This window comes from Strigops habroptila, chromosome 8, assembly GCF_004027225.2.
Source record: "Strigops habroptila isolate Jane chromosome 8, bStrHab1.2.pri, whole genome shotgun sequence".
Taxonomy (NCBI): domain Eukaryota; kingdom Metazoa; phylum Chordata; class Aves; order Psittaciformes; family Psittacidae; genus Strigops; species Strigops habroptila.
In genome coordinates this window covers 35,689,931-35,703,109 of record NC_044284.2, presented here as the reverse complement: position 1 = coordinate 35,703,109, position 13,179 = coordinate 35,689,931, and the positions used below count along the sequence as shown (strand labels likewise).

The following is a 13,179-nucleotide window of genomic DNA, read 5'->3' as shown; positions in this document are numbered from 1 at the left end:
ATTCTTCAGCTGCTGAGTACCAAGCAAAATGAGATCCTCTCTTTTCACTCTCAGCAAGTGCCAGCTTTCAAAAAACCCAGACCAGTGAATTAGTCATTTAAGTTATAGGCAAGCATGAAATACTAATATTTTCAAAGGGACAATTAATAACTCTGTTAAGCACACCTTTGAAAAATCTCTCCCATCACATAATGCAGACATCAACACATCAGGACAAGGATCCTGCACACCTGCCCCATGCCATTTTGAACAGGGATACAGCCCAAGGTCCCACAGCTGCCTCCTGCTCTGCAGCTCATCAGGGTGGCTCCAAGGAGTCACTGGCATAAACACAAGCAGGCTGAATAGAGCAGGATCTGTGAGATGCAGCTACGCAAACCAGCGCCTTTCCAGGTGTTTCCTTTTGCTGGTTTAGTGCAACCTTTGTACTCAGTACTTCCTAGACAAGAGACTGGAGGCTATCTGGGAGAAGAGGAGAGGCCAACTGCTGAAGGAACTGACTGGGGAGGTAGAGAAACAGAAGAGGAACAATATGGACCTTGACATAGGTATAAATAGGAGCTGTCAGAGATAGATATGCATATTGAACTCATCCTCTAACATACACAGTTTCCAGGCAGACTCACACAAACTTGTCACATTGATCAAATTTTTCCAGAGCTCCAAGGAAGAAACAGATGCTTTAGCAAATTTTGCATTACAGAGTAACATTTGTTTCAAAATTATGTGTGTGGAGGAGGGAAGGGAAGGTGGCTGCTTCAGTGCAGATGTGAGCAGCCTTTCCCTTCCTGAAGGCTGGCCAGACTTTCCGTGTCCCACTGAAAGGGCAAGAGGGAGAACACCACTGGGAATATGTGCACAGGGTCTGCTGACACAGGCATGGCGTTACAGCTTCCAAAACTCAGCAACAACAGAAGAGGGAGCATCAGGCAGTCTGCTCAAGTCCTTCTAGACTTGTTCTAAAACACATAATATCTACCATTGCTTCTGGGATTAAGGCAAAAGTGAAAGGGGGAGAAGATGGAAAGCATCATTCTCGGAGGGCCCCATATGCCACCTCCATATCCTGGCAAAAAGCTGGAAAGCGGAGATCTCTCCCCAGCTAGCAAACCAAGGGAGACAGGGGCTGTGGGCAGGCAAGTCAGAGAGAGAAGATGAGCAGCAAAATGGCAAGAAGAACCTGCAGCGGGGCTGGGCATTTCACGTGGTGCTGGCTGGAAAACTCAAAGTCCCCAGCCAATGCAACCTGCAGGATGGAACTGCCCCAACTGTATTTTAAAATGTCAAAAAAAATCCACCATTTTTCAGAACATCGTCCCACAGACAAACATACAAACCAGTCAGGGTGAAGCTATTTGCATTTAAAGCAGTGTGCAATCTATCAAATGCCATGTACAAGGGAAAAATAACAAATGAGACAATCTGAGCATCTCACTGACAAATTCATTTATCTTCACAACACCCTTTGATGCAAACGCTCTTCACTATTAGCTGTATGGTAATTCAGTAAATTGGGCACTTGTTTATCAAAACCTGTATTACCTTTAAAAAATCATTCTCCTCAGAAGTTTATTTACTTGCTATTTGTTCACTATTGATTACCAGTGGGAGCTCTGAGCTCACAGGCCTGGCCACAGGCTGTGTAATGCCAAACTGAGCAGTAGACAAGATCCTCTGAACTGGAGATGAAACACTAACCAGAACAGCAAACCTAGCAACGGAGCTGATCCAGCGTCCCAAATGCCATATCAGTACTCTCAACTAATGGACTGTCTTCCTTTTTCCTTGCTGTGCCTTGCCTTCCTGTCCCTCTTCTCTAATAATATTTAAAGTACTCTGAAATCACGTTTACCATTTTCAAAGTATTACATTAGAACTGCCCTTCAAAGAGTACATATAGCCTCACAGCTTAATTATGATCCTTACTTGAAACGCATAGAGTGATAGTGACCTACTATTTCTGGTGAGAGACAACACTACTGCAGGCTACTGATCTCTGTCACTTCTCCCTACAAGGATTCATCTCTCAGTCCAGTCCGAGAGAGATGACACGAGTTATGCTGCCATGCTGAACAATGCTAGATCTGCTAAGATTTGGGGTGTTACACTTCTATAAAATGCTGCCAGACTTTATTCCGTATTGACTTTCCACTGTAAGAATAAATCCATGCAGGACAGCCTGCCCTGGGCTTTGCACTCTGACTGTCAAATTAAAGATGAAGAATAAATAAAAAGCTCAAGACTATATCCCTGCTCATGAGAGCATACAGGTCAGCAATGCATGCCACAATTCTTAGAAAATATCTTGTATTTAAACAATCTGGGCATTGTTAACCCATGTAAATTCCTTATCAAACGAAAAAAAGGTTTAGTATCAGGGTAGCCAAAGGCTTTGCTACCTAGATAGATGCATGTGCAGGTTCAGGACATGCTTTTCCAGCTTCTGCAAATAAAAAAAAATGAAATCAATCTGGTTTTCAGAGTGTATCCACACAGTTAAAATATTTGAAGGGATGAAATACTCTAGCCAGTCCACAAGTTTTTTCCTAGTAACTAAGCATTAAAAAGCAAGAACAAATCATCAAATCTTAAGAGTGCAAACACACAATCCTCTTCTATTGGAAAAAACACTTCACGTTCAAGAGATTAATTCTGTTTTAAAAAAAAAATAAAGGTTTAAAAAGAAACGGGCATCTGAAAAAAATCCTCAGTCAAAATCAAGATAATTTATAAGACTTAACTGTAATGGAATAAAAAAAAAAATAGGCAAAACCCATCGCAAGTGATTTTTTGGCAAAGGAATACCTGACAAAAGCAGCAGCTGTACTTCTTACCTAGTTAGGAGCTTATCTCACTATTTCTGTCATCTTGGATAGAAAGGCTGGTACTAGGACATACCCCAGAGTGAGGAAAATGGATATCTTGAACCAAACCCACACACAGAGTTATCTTCTAATGTGTTTAATTGGTTGAAGATTCTTCCATCCCAGCATGAGAGATATTGTTACTAAAAATAAAAAGTGCTCCATCTCCCGAGCAGCAGTGGAGACCTGCAGGCAGGATGAAGAGGGCATTTTAAGTATTATTGAAAAGGAGAAAGTAAATTAATATAGGTTTAACACAATTACTCTTTGAAGAGGCTTGTCAAGCCACCTGGCAGGGGTAGCTAAGGAGAGCAAGTAGAGCCAGGCAGTTACAGTTTTGTGAAGTTAATATATATGGAAAAAAAAAAAGAACACCAGTATATTCCTAATTCAGCTTCTCATTCTAACATTCTAAAATCACAAGAACTCTCTTAGACCGTTAAATTTTCATTTTCCTGTTGTTTTTTTTTTTTTTTTTTGTAGGAAACAATGTCTGGTTTAAGACTCAATAGATCAAATACTCTTCAATCCTGAAGGCAAGGAAGGATTAGGTAGAACAGCAGAAGGAAGGGTGTACTGTTGATCTATTTATATTCCACCACCTATCGGGTCAGCAAAGTCTTACATAAAAGCTTTGTAGTAGCTGGAATTTGACTTGCTTTATATACATGACATGAATTATCTTCCTCGCAGACCTACTTTGCTTAGCCTGATGATGGGAAATGGTTTGTACATTTCTAAATCAAAGTTTTGTTGTCTTGAATACCTCTGATCTCAGAACAGAAATTCTTTCTTTTCTGTATCTGTCATAGAGATCACTTTGTTCAAACAAATCAAAATATACATACTTATCTTTAAGTGCTTTAGCATTGCAAAAGATTCCCACGTATTGCCACACTGGTAATTAAGAATAACCTTGAAGGAAGAGAATGAGTACAAACAAAAATAATCATTAAAGTAGTACAGAGTTAAAGAAGTTCTGTCCCAATCTCCCTGATTATTTTTGTATGTTGTAATTTTAGCACTTCTTGAATATCTCAAAGGCTGCAGCAAACAGTAGGTGCCATTTCTTTCATTAAAGGACTCCATTTTTCTTTTTATTCCTTGCTGTCTACACCATTCTAAAAGCTTAGGAACTGCTGTACTCTTCATAATAAAAGCACACCTAATGTTCATAACCACTCCTGGAAGGGAAGGTCTTTCATCATCTTTGACTTTTTTTTCCTTTTTTGAACATAAATGCAACATCAAGACCAGTTCATTACATGCCAGGTGCAAACAGGATCTCAACAATTATGTGCCAAAAAGAATTGTCCTATGAGACAAATGACAGACAGAAGGTGGAGAAGGTGGAGCTGAAAGCCCTGAACAATTCAGACTTAAATCTCTGTGGCAGGCTCAGAAAAGGTTCTGACTTGGACCGCCCAACTTTCACTCCTGATTCTACATTGTCTGTCGGGAAATGCAGACACAACCAGGCACTCATGACATGGGTGAGCATGTTACTTTAAAGAATGTTATAGATAAGTAAAGATTAACCTTTAGGGGTTATATTTTTATCAGACATATTTTCCCAGGAGAATATTTGCATCTCAGTTGTTTCAATCTAGTTGGAGGAGTAAGGACCAAAATAAGTTATGCAAAATAACTACCGAACTACAGGATTACAAACTAGACCACCCAAATGGCCTTAGGCTTCTACTCCATTCATGCCATTTGTCCTCTAATCTTTCCAATCTCTGTCGTGGTTTGAGCCCAGCCGGTAACTCAGAACCACACAGCCGCTCGCTCACTCCCCCCCCCCCCCCCCTTCTTCCTCCCCCCGCTCCCGGAGGGATGGGGAGGAGAATGGGAAGAATGTAACTCCCACGGGTTGAGATAAGAGCGGTCCCGCAACTAAGGTATAACACAAAACCACTACTGCTACCACCAATGATAATAACGATTAGTGAAATAACAAGGGGAGAGGATACAATTGCTCACCACCCGCCGACCGATACCCAGCCCGACCCGAGCAGTGATCTGGGCCTTCCGGGTAACTCCCCCCGGTTTATATACTGGGCATGACGTGCTGTGGTATGGAATACCCCTTTGGCTAGTTTGGGTCAGGTGTCCTGTCTCTGCTTCCTCCCGGCTTCCCCTCCTCCCTGGCAAAGCATGAGACTGAGAAAGTCCTTGGTTGAAATAAACACTACTTAGCAACAACTAAAAACATCGGTGTTATCAGCGTTGTTCCCAGGCTGAAAGTTAAAAAACACAGCACTGCACCAGCTACTAAGCAGGAGAAAAATGACTGCTATAGCTGAACCCAGGACAATCTCTAATCTCACTTTTTATTGCAACTCCCAAATCCCTTTTCCACAGAACTCTTAATTGTGTGCTTAAATGTAAGCATATGCACATTCTGCTGAATCAGGTCCTTGAGTTCACTCTCTTCACACTCAAGAGAAATGCTGCTGTCTTTGGTGTTTAATAAACCACAAGTATACGTGTTGGCAGTGTGTTAAGAGACAAGGAGTCTTTCCTCCTAGCCAAAGGCTGAAATTCAGTGCAAAATCGTATCTGAAGGAACTGCATGACCATCCATCCATTCTGTCTAGTAACAGAAGTATCAAAACAAACACACAACTGAAAGCTATTCCTCAAACATTACTGGAGCCTTTGGGTATAGCACTGTCAAATTCTGCTTTCAGACAGCAGCACACTCTCTTGGTTTCCAGATTAGTCAGAAATCATGTTATAACAGCTCTTACAGGAGCAGGTATTTTTTAGAACTCCACTATTACAGACACACAAGATATAGGTTACTGGGCTTCTCCAAATGACAGGAGGTGCTGGGGACTGGAAGGGTGCTTTATTAAATCCTCAAATGGAAGGAAGCCAATTATCCCTTCAAAGCACTCCTGACACTCGTGTACTCACTGTAAAGCTTTTAAAGTCTCCTGCGCAGAACAAACTGCTGTGCAACAGAAGCTGAGGAGATACACAGATTAATGTGAACCACATGGCAAAATGCAGCAAAAATCCTCAGCAACCAACAAATCATTTCACAGCAAATTATATAATCAGAGGGATATATTTAACAGCTATAGCATCATAGGAAAAAAATCAACACACTATCATATACTTGCATACTTTGCACTTCCCTTTTTACTTTCACCTTACATCTTTGCTTGCAAATGCCGTCTATATAGATCTTACATCACCACAACACATTTTCATCTAACATCCAACAGGCAGTCTTGGATTAAGCTGTTCTTGGCCCATATTGGAAAGACAGTCACACATTACTGAATACCATGTCAAACTTACCTTAATTCTGATAGAAAAATATGCTAATAGGGCAGAAATTAGTATTTCTACATTATATTATATTAAGTAGATCTCAGATCATTTCTGCTATGCTGTAAGACTGGTCCTGTTGTTAAAACCATGGTATTTCATTGCTATGTGTCACACTGTCCCTCCACCTTGGGAAACCGTTTTGAAGATGAACTACATTCTCATCATGCAAATATTTCCTGCTTGAACCTCTGAATACATATTATCTCAGCAGGGCTCACACTGAGGCACGCTGCAAAAGTCTACAACAAAAATGCAGCATAGGTCAATTCATAGATCAGCTGCAAAGATATGCTAATCTATTAACTAAAGAAATACAGAAGTCCTTTAACTCTGCATAATTTGGAAATGCTGTAAAACCACATCCAACATTTGCTAATAAAAATTTTATGCAAACTATCCAGTTTAACATCTTCTGTACCTTTCAAACAGTTTAGGCTGAATGATACGATTATTATTTACTGTTTCCATCAAGATGAACAATTAATGCACATCTCACCTCCACAGCATCCTAGTGACATCACGCAGCAGAGTAAGGCACAGGGTTTACTTTCAATTAGTTTATATTTAATTTTCACTTTTGTCAATTTATTGTATGAAAACACTGAGTATGAAATCTCTCCAAATCTTAAATATTTGCGTCAGAATTGGTGACATCAGCCTTAACAAAAGCAGGTACTTGTACAAAAACAATGAGGATGGAGAGCTCCTAGATTCTGGAAAGAGAAGCGTCCAGCATGGCCAGGCAGGGTGGAAGAACGTGTTTTGGTTCTTAGTAATACCCAGTAATATTGCAACCTAAGCCAGGCCTCCATGTCACTGACTTTTCCTCTCTTCCTCAAACGAAAGGAGCAAGAAACAAATTGGTGTTTATTTTGAAGGAAAGAGTTACAGATGTACTAGGATGAAGCTAAGGGCCATCAGGAAGGAAAAAGGTAAAAAAGAATAAATTCCAGTGGTTTGCAAACAGCTGAACTAGGGATGTAGACACTGTTGTTTCAGGGTTTATGTATCCGTCCAGGTGAGTCTAGTCATGTAGAAGGTTAACTCTCTTAACTTAGGATTTTTGTCACTGCTGAGCAATAGGAATCAAGTTAGGCATTTGCAGGCAACTTTTAATTTCTTCAGACAAAAGCAACAGTATGTGACATTCCTCAGCAGCTCCTGCCTGCAGCAGATGAGAAGATTGCCCTGCTATCCTGTAGCACCAGCAAAGGCTACTACAGACAACACTTCCTAAGCGCATGCCAGGCACTTCTCTAGGAACTAAGATCAACCTAAAAAGACTAACCACTTTTAAGCTCTGGGAAAAAAACCCCAACAAACAAACATACAAAGAAACCAAGAAAAAAGATTTGAGATCCCTAACAATGGAAGTTAAAGCAAAAACCAAAATGCACTTGTGATACATAGAATGCAATGTTGTTTGAAGTGGGAATAAGCTCCAAATCAAATCTATGCACAAATCACTAACTTATGAGGCAGGTTCTCCTGTCAGAGGGAGCAAGCTGCTTTCTGTGCCAGATCTGTGGAAATGCTTTGTTTGATACTATTAGAAATGAGTTTTATTTCCTCTAGAAACAGATTTTAAAATGGTTCCTAGAACCAGGTAACAGTGCCAAAATAAAAGCAAGCCTAAGCAATGTAGTGGTTTTATGCTGCTTTCTGATGCCTATGTTTTAGGCTTTTCTTTGGCTTCTCTGAATAGGCTTGACAGAATTCCTTTATACCAATGCCTCAGCAGGAAAAACAACATGCAATTATATCTGGAGATTGCTTTACATCCTAGGTAGTAAAACAATCAATAACTTAGAAAAACTCATCATTGCTTGCAGAACCACCTCAGAAGCATGAGTTGCACAAAGAGAATTATTTTCTCTTTCCTAGCGTGAAAACACTCAACTCCTCCCCATTGTCCCTGCATTTTAAACGGATCTCAAAAATTAGCATGTTAGAAAAGCTTGAGCTCATGCTAAGAACCCTTCCAATATTAACATAATTAATGTCATCAGTAATACTCTGAGTTTGCAGAAACAGCAGGTGTATCAATGGCAATGATGTATTCACACAAGAAAAGAATGTGACCTTTAAAATCCATAGGGCTTTATCAGAACACAGTTTTAAAGTGGGTTACTTGTAGCTCATGGAAAGAACAAAACTGAATGTAATGAAGGAGAGACACCACATACCCAAGGGAAACTAAACGTACGATTGAAACATGAAACACCGGACCTCCTTACAGAAGGTGCCTCACCTATAACGAAAGGTGAGGCAGCTCGCGGGACATCTGGAGAAGCCACTCCAAGGAATGCTATGATAAGTGAGAGGCAATTAAAAGAACATTCCTGCAATTCAAATACGGCTGGATAGATTTTTTTATCCAGAATGCTTAAAATTAAGTTAAATGCTTTAAACCCCCAAACAATTTGGAATAAGTTTGCCCACTTTTAACTTTAGCACATCAAACAATTTTCCCTTCTGTAAGTGAATACTGAAAGTGATTCAGTGATTGAAACAACTTCATTTTGTCTTAAATACTTCAGAACATTCAATCATTACAACACAGCTGAGCTATTATGATAATATTTCAAGGTTCTCAGCAATAAGTGAACTAGAGGGAGTTTCATGGAAATAATCTGTCAAGGGGTTCTGGTGAATAACTTCATTTTCATAGATGAGGTTGCAGCCAGAAGCCCTCAGAGGAATTTACCTCCCTGTAAATCATTACAGCCTATTGTTCTTTACAGAGTTGAAACGCAGGATGTCACGACAGTCATGCAACAAAATTAGCCTTAACGGAATGAGGTATTTTGAATCTTGATATGCCTTTTTATGTTATACCATTATTCAATTGTTTTAAAATATGCATGATACTGGTTTGCTTATAAAAGCAAGCTTGGCTTGATTTCATGTCATTTTTGCAACACTGTAGGAGCGGAATTTTTTTACACATCTAAAAGGACTTTCACACTTCCCCATACTGAAAGGGCACAGATCTTAGCAGAGGAACAAAGACTTCTTTGACCAAATTTTCTAATGGGATAAACATGGCTGCTTAGCTGGCGTTTTCATATAGTTTCACTTGAACGACCTGTAGCCTTGTGTGAAGAGTGGGAAAAACCCCAACCGAAAAGGCTTTTAAAAGGCAGTTTTATACAGCACTGTTTGTGGCCAGTCGATGCCTTTGTTCCTTGAAGGCCTCTGCAGTAATTTCTCTATTGTGCACAGTGATGTTTATTGAAAATGGCATAGCTGAGCACCAGCAGGTTCCCCTGCTGTTCAGTTTATCCATCCTCTGAACTTCAAGTAACATCTCGTCTGAAAGTGTCCCCCTGGTAAAATAAGCAACTGACAATACAAAAAGCCTAAATGACTTCCAACTGCCAGAGCTTATGTTGTAACTATGTGCTTTTCCCCCCCAATAATGTTTAATTTTTTTTTCTCCTTCACTTCATGTCTCTTCTTACAGAGCTCTCTAATACACTAGCCTATTGAGCTCCAAAGACTACTTCTGATAATCCACAGGTTTATCAGATTCATGTATTTTAGAAGAATATGTAATTTACTGAAGGTATTAATATATCACATACTGCTAAGAACAGATCTACAGATTGGAAATTGATGGGAGATGGGGCTTTGGCACAGACTCATTCACTGTGTTAGCAGTTTGTACAGCTTCACACTGTCAATATCATCTACCTTGGGCTACCCCAGACAGGAGACAAATCCCATAAATGAACTAGAAAGACGGGATGTACCACTGAATAGGCAAAACATTACAACTGACTAATAACTTAAACAATTCCTAGTACTACGCTGCACTTCAAAAACTACAAATAATGTTCTCAAAGTAGCTTTTTGATAACTGCAAATTGTAGAGACTGTGAAATAAGCATGAAGATTTGCCCACAGCCATACAATGAACTGGTAAGAGAAGAGGAAAGGTATCTCAGGAGGTGTTTGGCTTCAAGTCTTGTGCTTCAATAGACAATACTGCCTCTTTCTTTAGACAGCCAGGAACTGTCTGTAAGGCTAATGGAAACTCTAACTTGGAGTGACTGTGCAGTAGCACAGATTGCTGCAATCATGCTATGGAGCTGGTGCCAGTGGTTCCCTTCATTCCATGTTTTTCTTGCTTTTGGTGGTTTCTCATTCATCCTAACTAAAAAAAAGGGTGGTTCTGAATCACTGCCAAACATTACTAAAGGAAGTCGGGGGGCAGGAAGGAAATAAAGATGACTGCTTGCAGAATTAGAAGTACTTTTTAGTGTCTGAAATGGCATATTAAGCAGGACAAAAAAAGAGATGTATTAGCTCTGACAATAGAAGCAAAATGCTTCTAGGTAGGAAAATGAAAAAACTTCTGAAACTTATCAATAATATTCTTATTCATTAAGACAACTTAAAACCACCAGAAATATAAAATAGGAAAGTCATGGGGGAAAATACCACATTTGTTCCTTTCTTGGTTCATACTAATTCAAACCGAGTTCCTGTGAAAATGCTTAATTTCCCTCCCCCCCCCCCTTTTTTTTTCCTGGACACTCAAGCATATTTTGAGCTCAAAGTGCTTCATTGATGCCCGTATGTGGGTCATGGTTAATATCACAGGTTGTTTCTTTGTTCCCTTATGACAAGTAGTGAGTTAAGTTAAATAATCTCCCCCACTCTGAAAGTTTGAGATGTCTCTGATACAGCTTCTAACACCCCTTAATATACAAGGTTTCCTTGCACAGAATTTCGTTAAGTGTAAAAGGGAGCCCAACGAAAATGTGCTTTTTCACATATTCAAATTGTCCTCAAAATTGCCAGCTCCGGGAACTGTAGCAATAATTTTGCAAAACATAGTCAGCAGTTAACCTGAAAGGACAAAGCCTCAGGACAAATCCTACAGCCGCTCATTGCTGGCAGGGACAGGGAGGCACCGTTTTGTACAAAGTGACCATCCATTTTGTACAGAATGACATCCAGAGATTACTGCCTGAAGGACTCTGAAGAGCTGAACCAATATAAACACACTTTGCTTAAGTAAGTCCAAACACTCCATCAGCACGCTCAGAGTCAGACTCCCTGAACATGGGCAGTCAGTGGTGGAGCCATTAGTCTAAATCTCAGAGACAATGCCAAGTCTTGAAGCTGTTTGGTTAAAATACTAAAAATAAACTCTCCGTGCTAGGCAGAGTTATGCTTCCAAAATGAATGCCAAACAACCAGCTCTATTACAAGGATCCATGAATAGACCTGTACTGTAATGGAACTGTATTTTGGGATTAGCTGTTTCCATATCCATTGAAGCTTCCCAGAGCTGGACAGCATGCAGGCAGCCACTGCGGGAAGCATCCACTCTTTTGCATCTTGCCTTGTTTCCTTTTTTCATTACATTCTTTCAGAATCTGTTGGGATCAGAGCAGAACAATGTCTGAGAATAGTCATGGAATAAAACAAAAAAACTTCTGGAAAAAAGTATTAAGTTCCAGCAGCAAGCTTTTCCTAGCTTAACTTGAAAAAGTTTCCAATAGTTCCAGCCTCAGCAGATGCAGCTGAAAATGGTCAAAGACTCATTTTTTGCTCATTTTTGTATTGTTTTTATGCAATCTGTTAACACATACAGTTCAAAATTTAGTGGGAAATCTTTTAAACCTTAGGTATCTGCTATAGTTGAGCTTTTAAATATGGGGTTGCCATTTTTCCTTTCACAAAATGCCATGCAGAAACAGAGATATTTGTTTTTATGGATCTCCTCCATTTGTGAAGGATGTCTGAACATTTGATAGACCTATCCCATCAGACTGCTCCACACAGGCCAATCAGAGAGAGAAACAGCAGACCTGTTATCAAAGATGCACACTGTGACTATACAGCCGGCACTTAGAAAGAAAGAATCAGCTTGGGCACATCTGGCAGTTCCTACCCTGAATGACTGGTGTTTTAGCACTGCACACCTCTGCAGCATAGGCCAGGAACAGAAGCTAATGATAATGAGATGGGCCTGCACACAGCAGCCCAGTTAGAGCAGAACTTTGAGTGCTCAAGCTCCCTACTGAACCTCACCTGTGAAATTTTGAGCCTCTTCACACTTTGGGAGCCATTGCTCTTGTCTGCTCTCTCCAAAAGAGGAATAACTTCTTGTAAAGCCTACCAGCTACTTAGTTGCACAAATAGTAAAACATTTCAGAAAAGGATGCAATTGTACTTAGAAGAGCCTCAAGTGAGCTAGCAGGATACTTTGCAAAACGGTAATTGAATCTTGCTTAAAGTTAGAAACAAACCTATGGGGAAGGCAGTTTGTGTGGAGTGCATTTTAGTTCAACCAAGATGAGCTGCTTGGCTTCCTAACACTTGTTCTATTTATTCCTCTACTACAATCTTCTCAGTGTGACGTCTTTAACGAGGAGATCACAACATCCTCTATACTGGCCAGGGAGATTAAGTAACACACACACATACATACACAACGAGAAAGCAAGAGTATTTGAGATTTAACTCAAAATCTCTGCTAGTTTGCCATAAAGATTTGACATTTAAATGACTGAATGATGTTAATCTTCCACTAACATTAGACAGCTGTTATGAGTAGGTATTACAGGATGAACCCAAACCATTTCCTTTTGAGAATATATTTAGCTATTGCTATATAAAAGATGTCTGCTGATTTCCCCTGGGGATCTTCTGTTCCTGGGAGATACGGATTTAATGGTGGACTTGCCCATGCCTTGCTGGCACTTAGACCACAAGCTAGGGAGCAAGGGGTTTGTTTTTCATTTACTACTATGACATACTGCAGCAATGTCAATTGATATATGCTCAGGGCAAAGTCCATCTATTTTTGAAATGACTAGTACCAGATTTTATATTATTTCTTTACAGATTAATTGGTATACCCAAGAACATAAAAGAAGTAATTAACCTCTCATTTCCATACTCACATTCATAAGAGACTGCTTTTGGGTGAGCAGTGGGAAGAAAAAGATAA

General features: G+C 39.9%; 1 protein-coding gene across 3 annotated transcripts in view; it reads right to left on the bottom strand.

The window, feature by feature from the left end:
* PDE6D (phosphodiesterase 6D) overlaps window positions 1–13,179 on the bottom strand; it is a 38,608-nt gene that overhangs the window by 10,418 nt on the left and 15,011 nt on the right. Inside the window, exon 1 of one of the 3 annotated variants that reach the window (XM_030496062.1) lies at window positions 260–4,582. The exons of the other annotated variants lie outside the window; for them this stretch is intronic. Within the exon in view, the coding sequence (XP_030351922.1) occupies window positions 260–327 (68 nt within the window). The 5' untranslated portion in view covers window positions 328–4,582. Of the gene's footprint in view, window positions 1–259; window positions 4,583–13,179 lie in introns of those variants that run through there. 3 annotated transcript variants of the gene reach the window in all.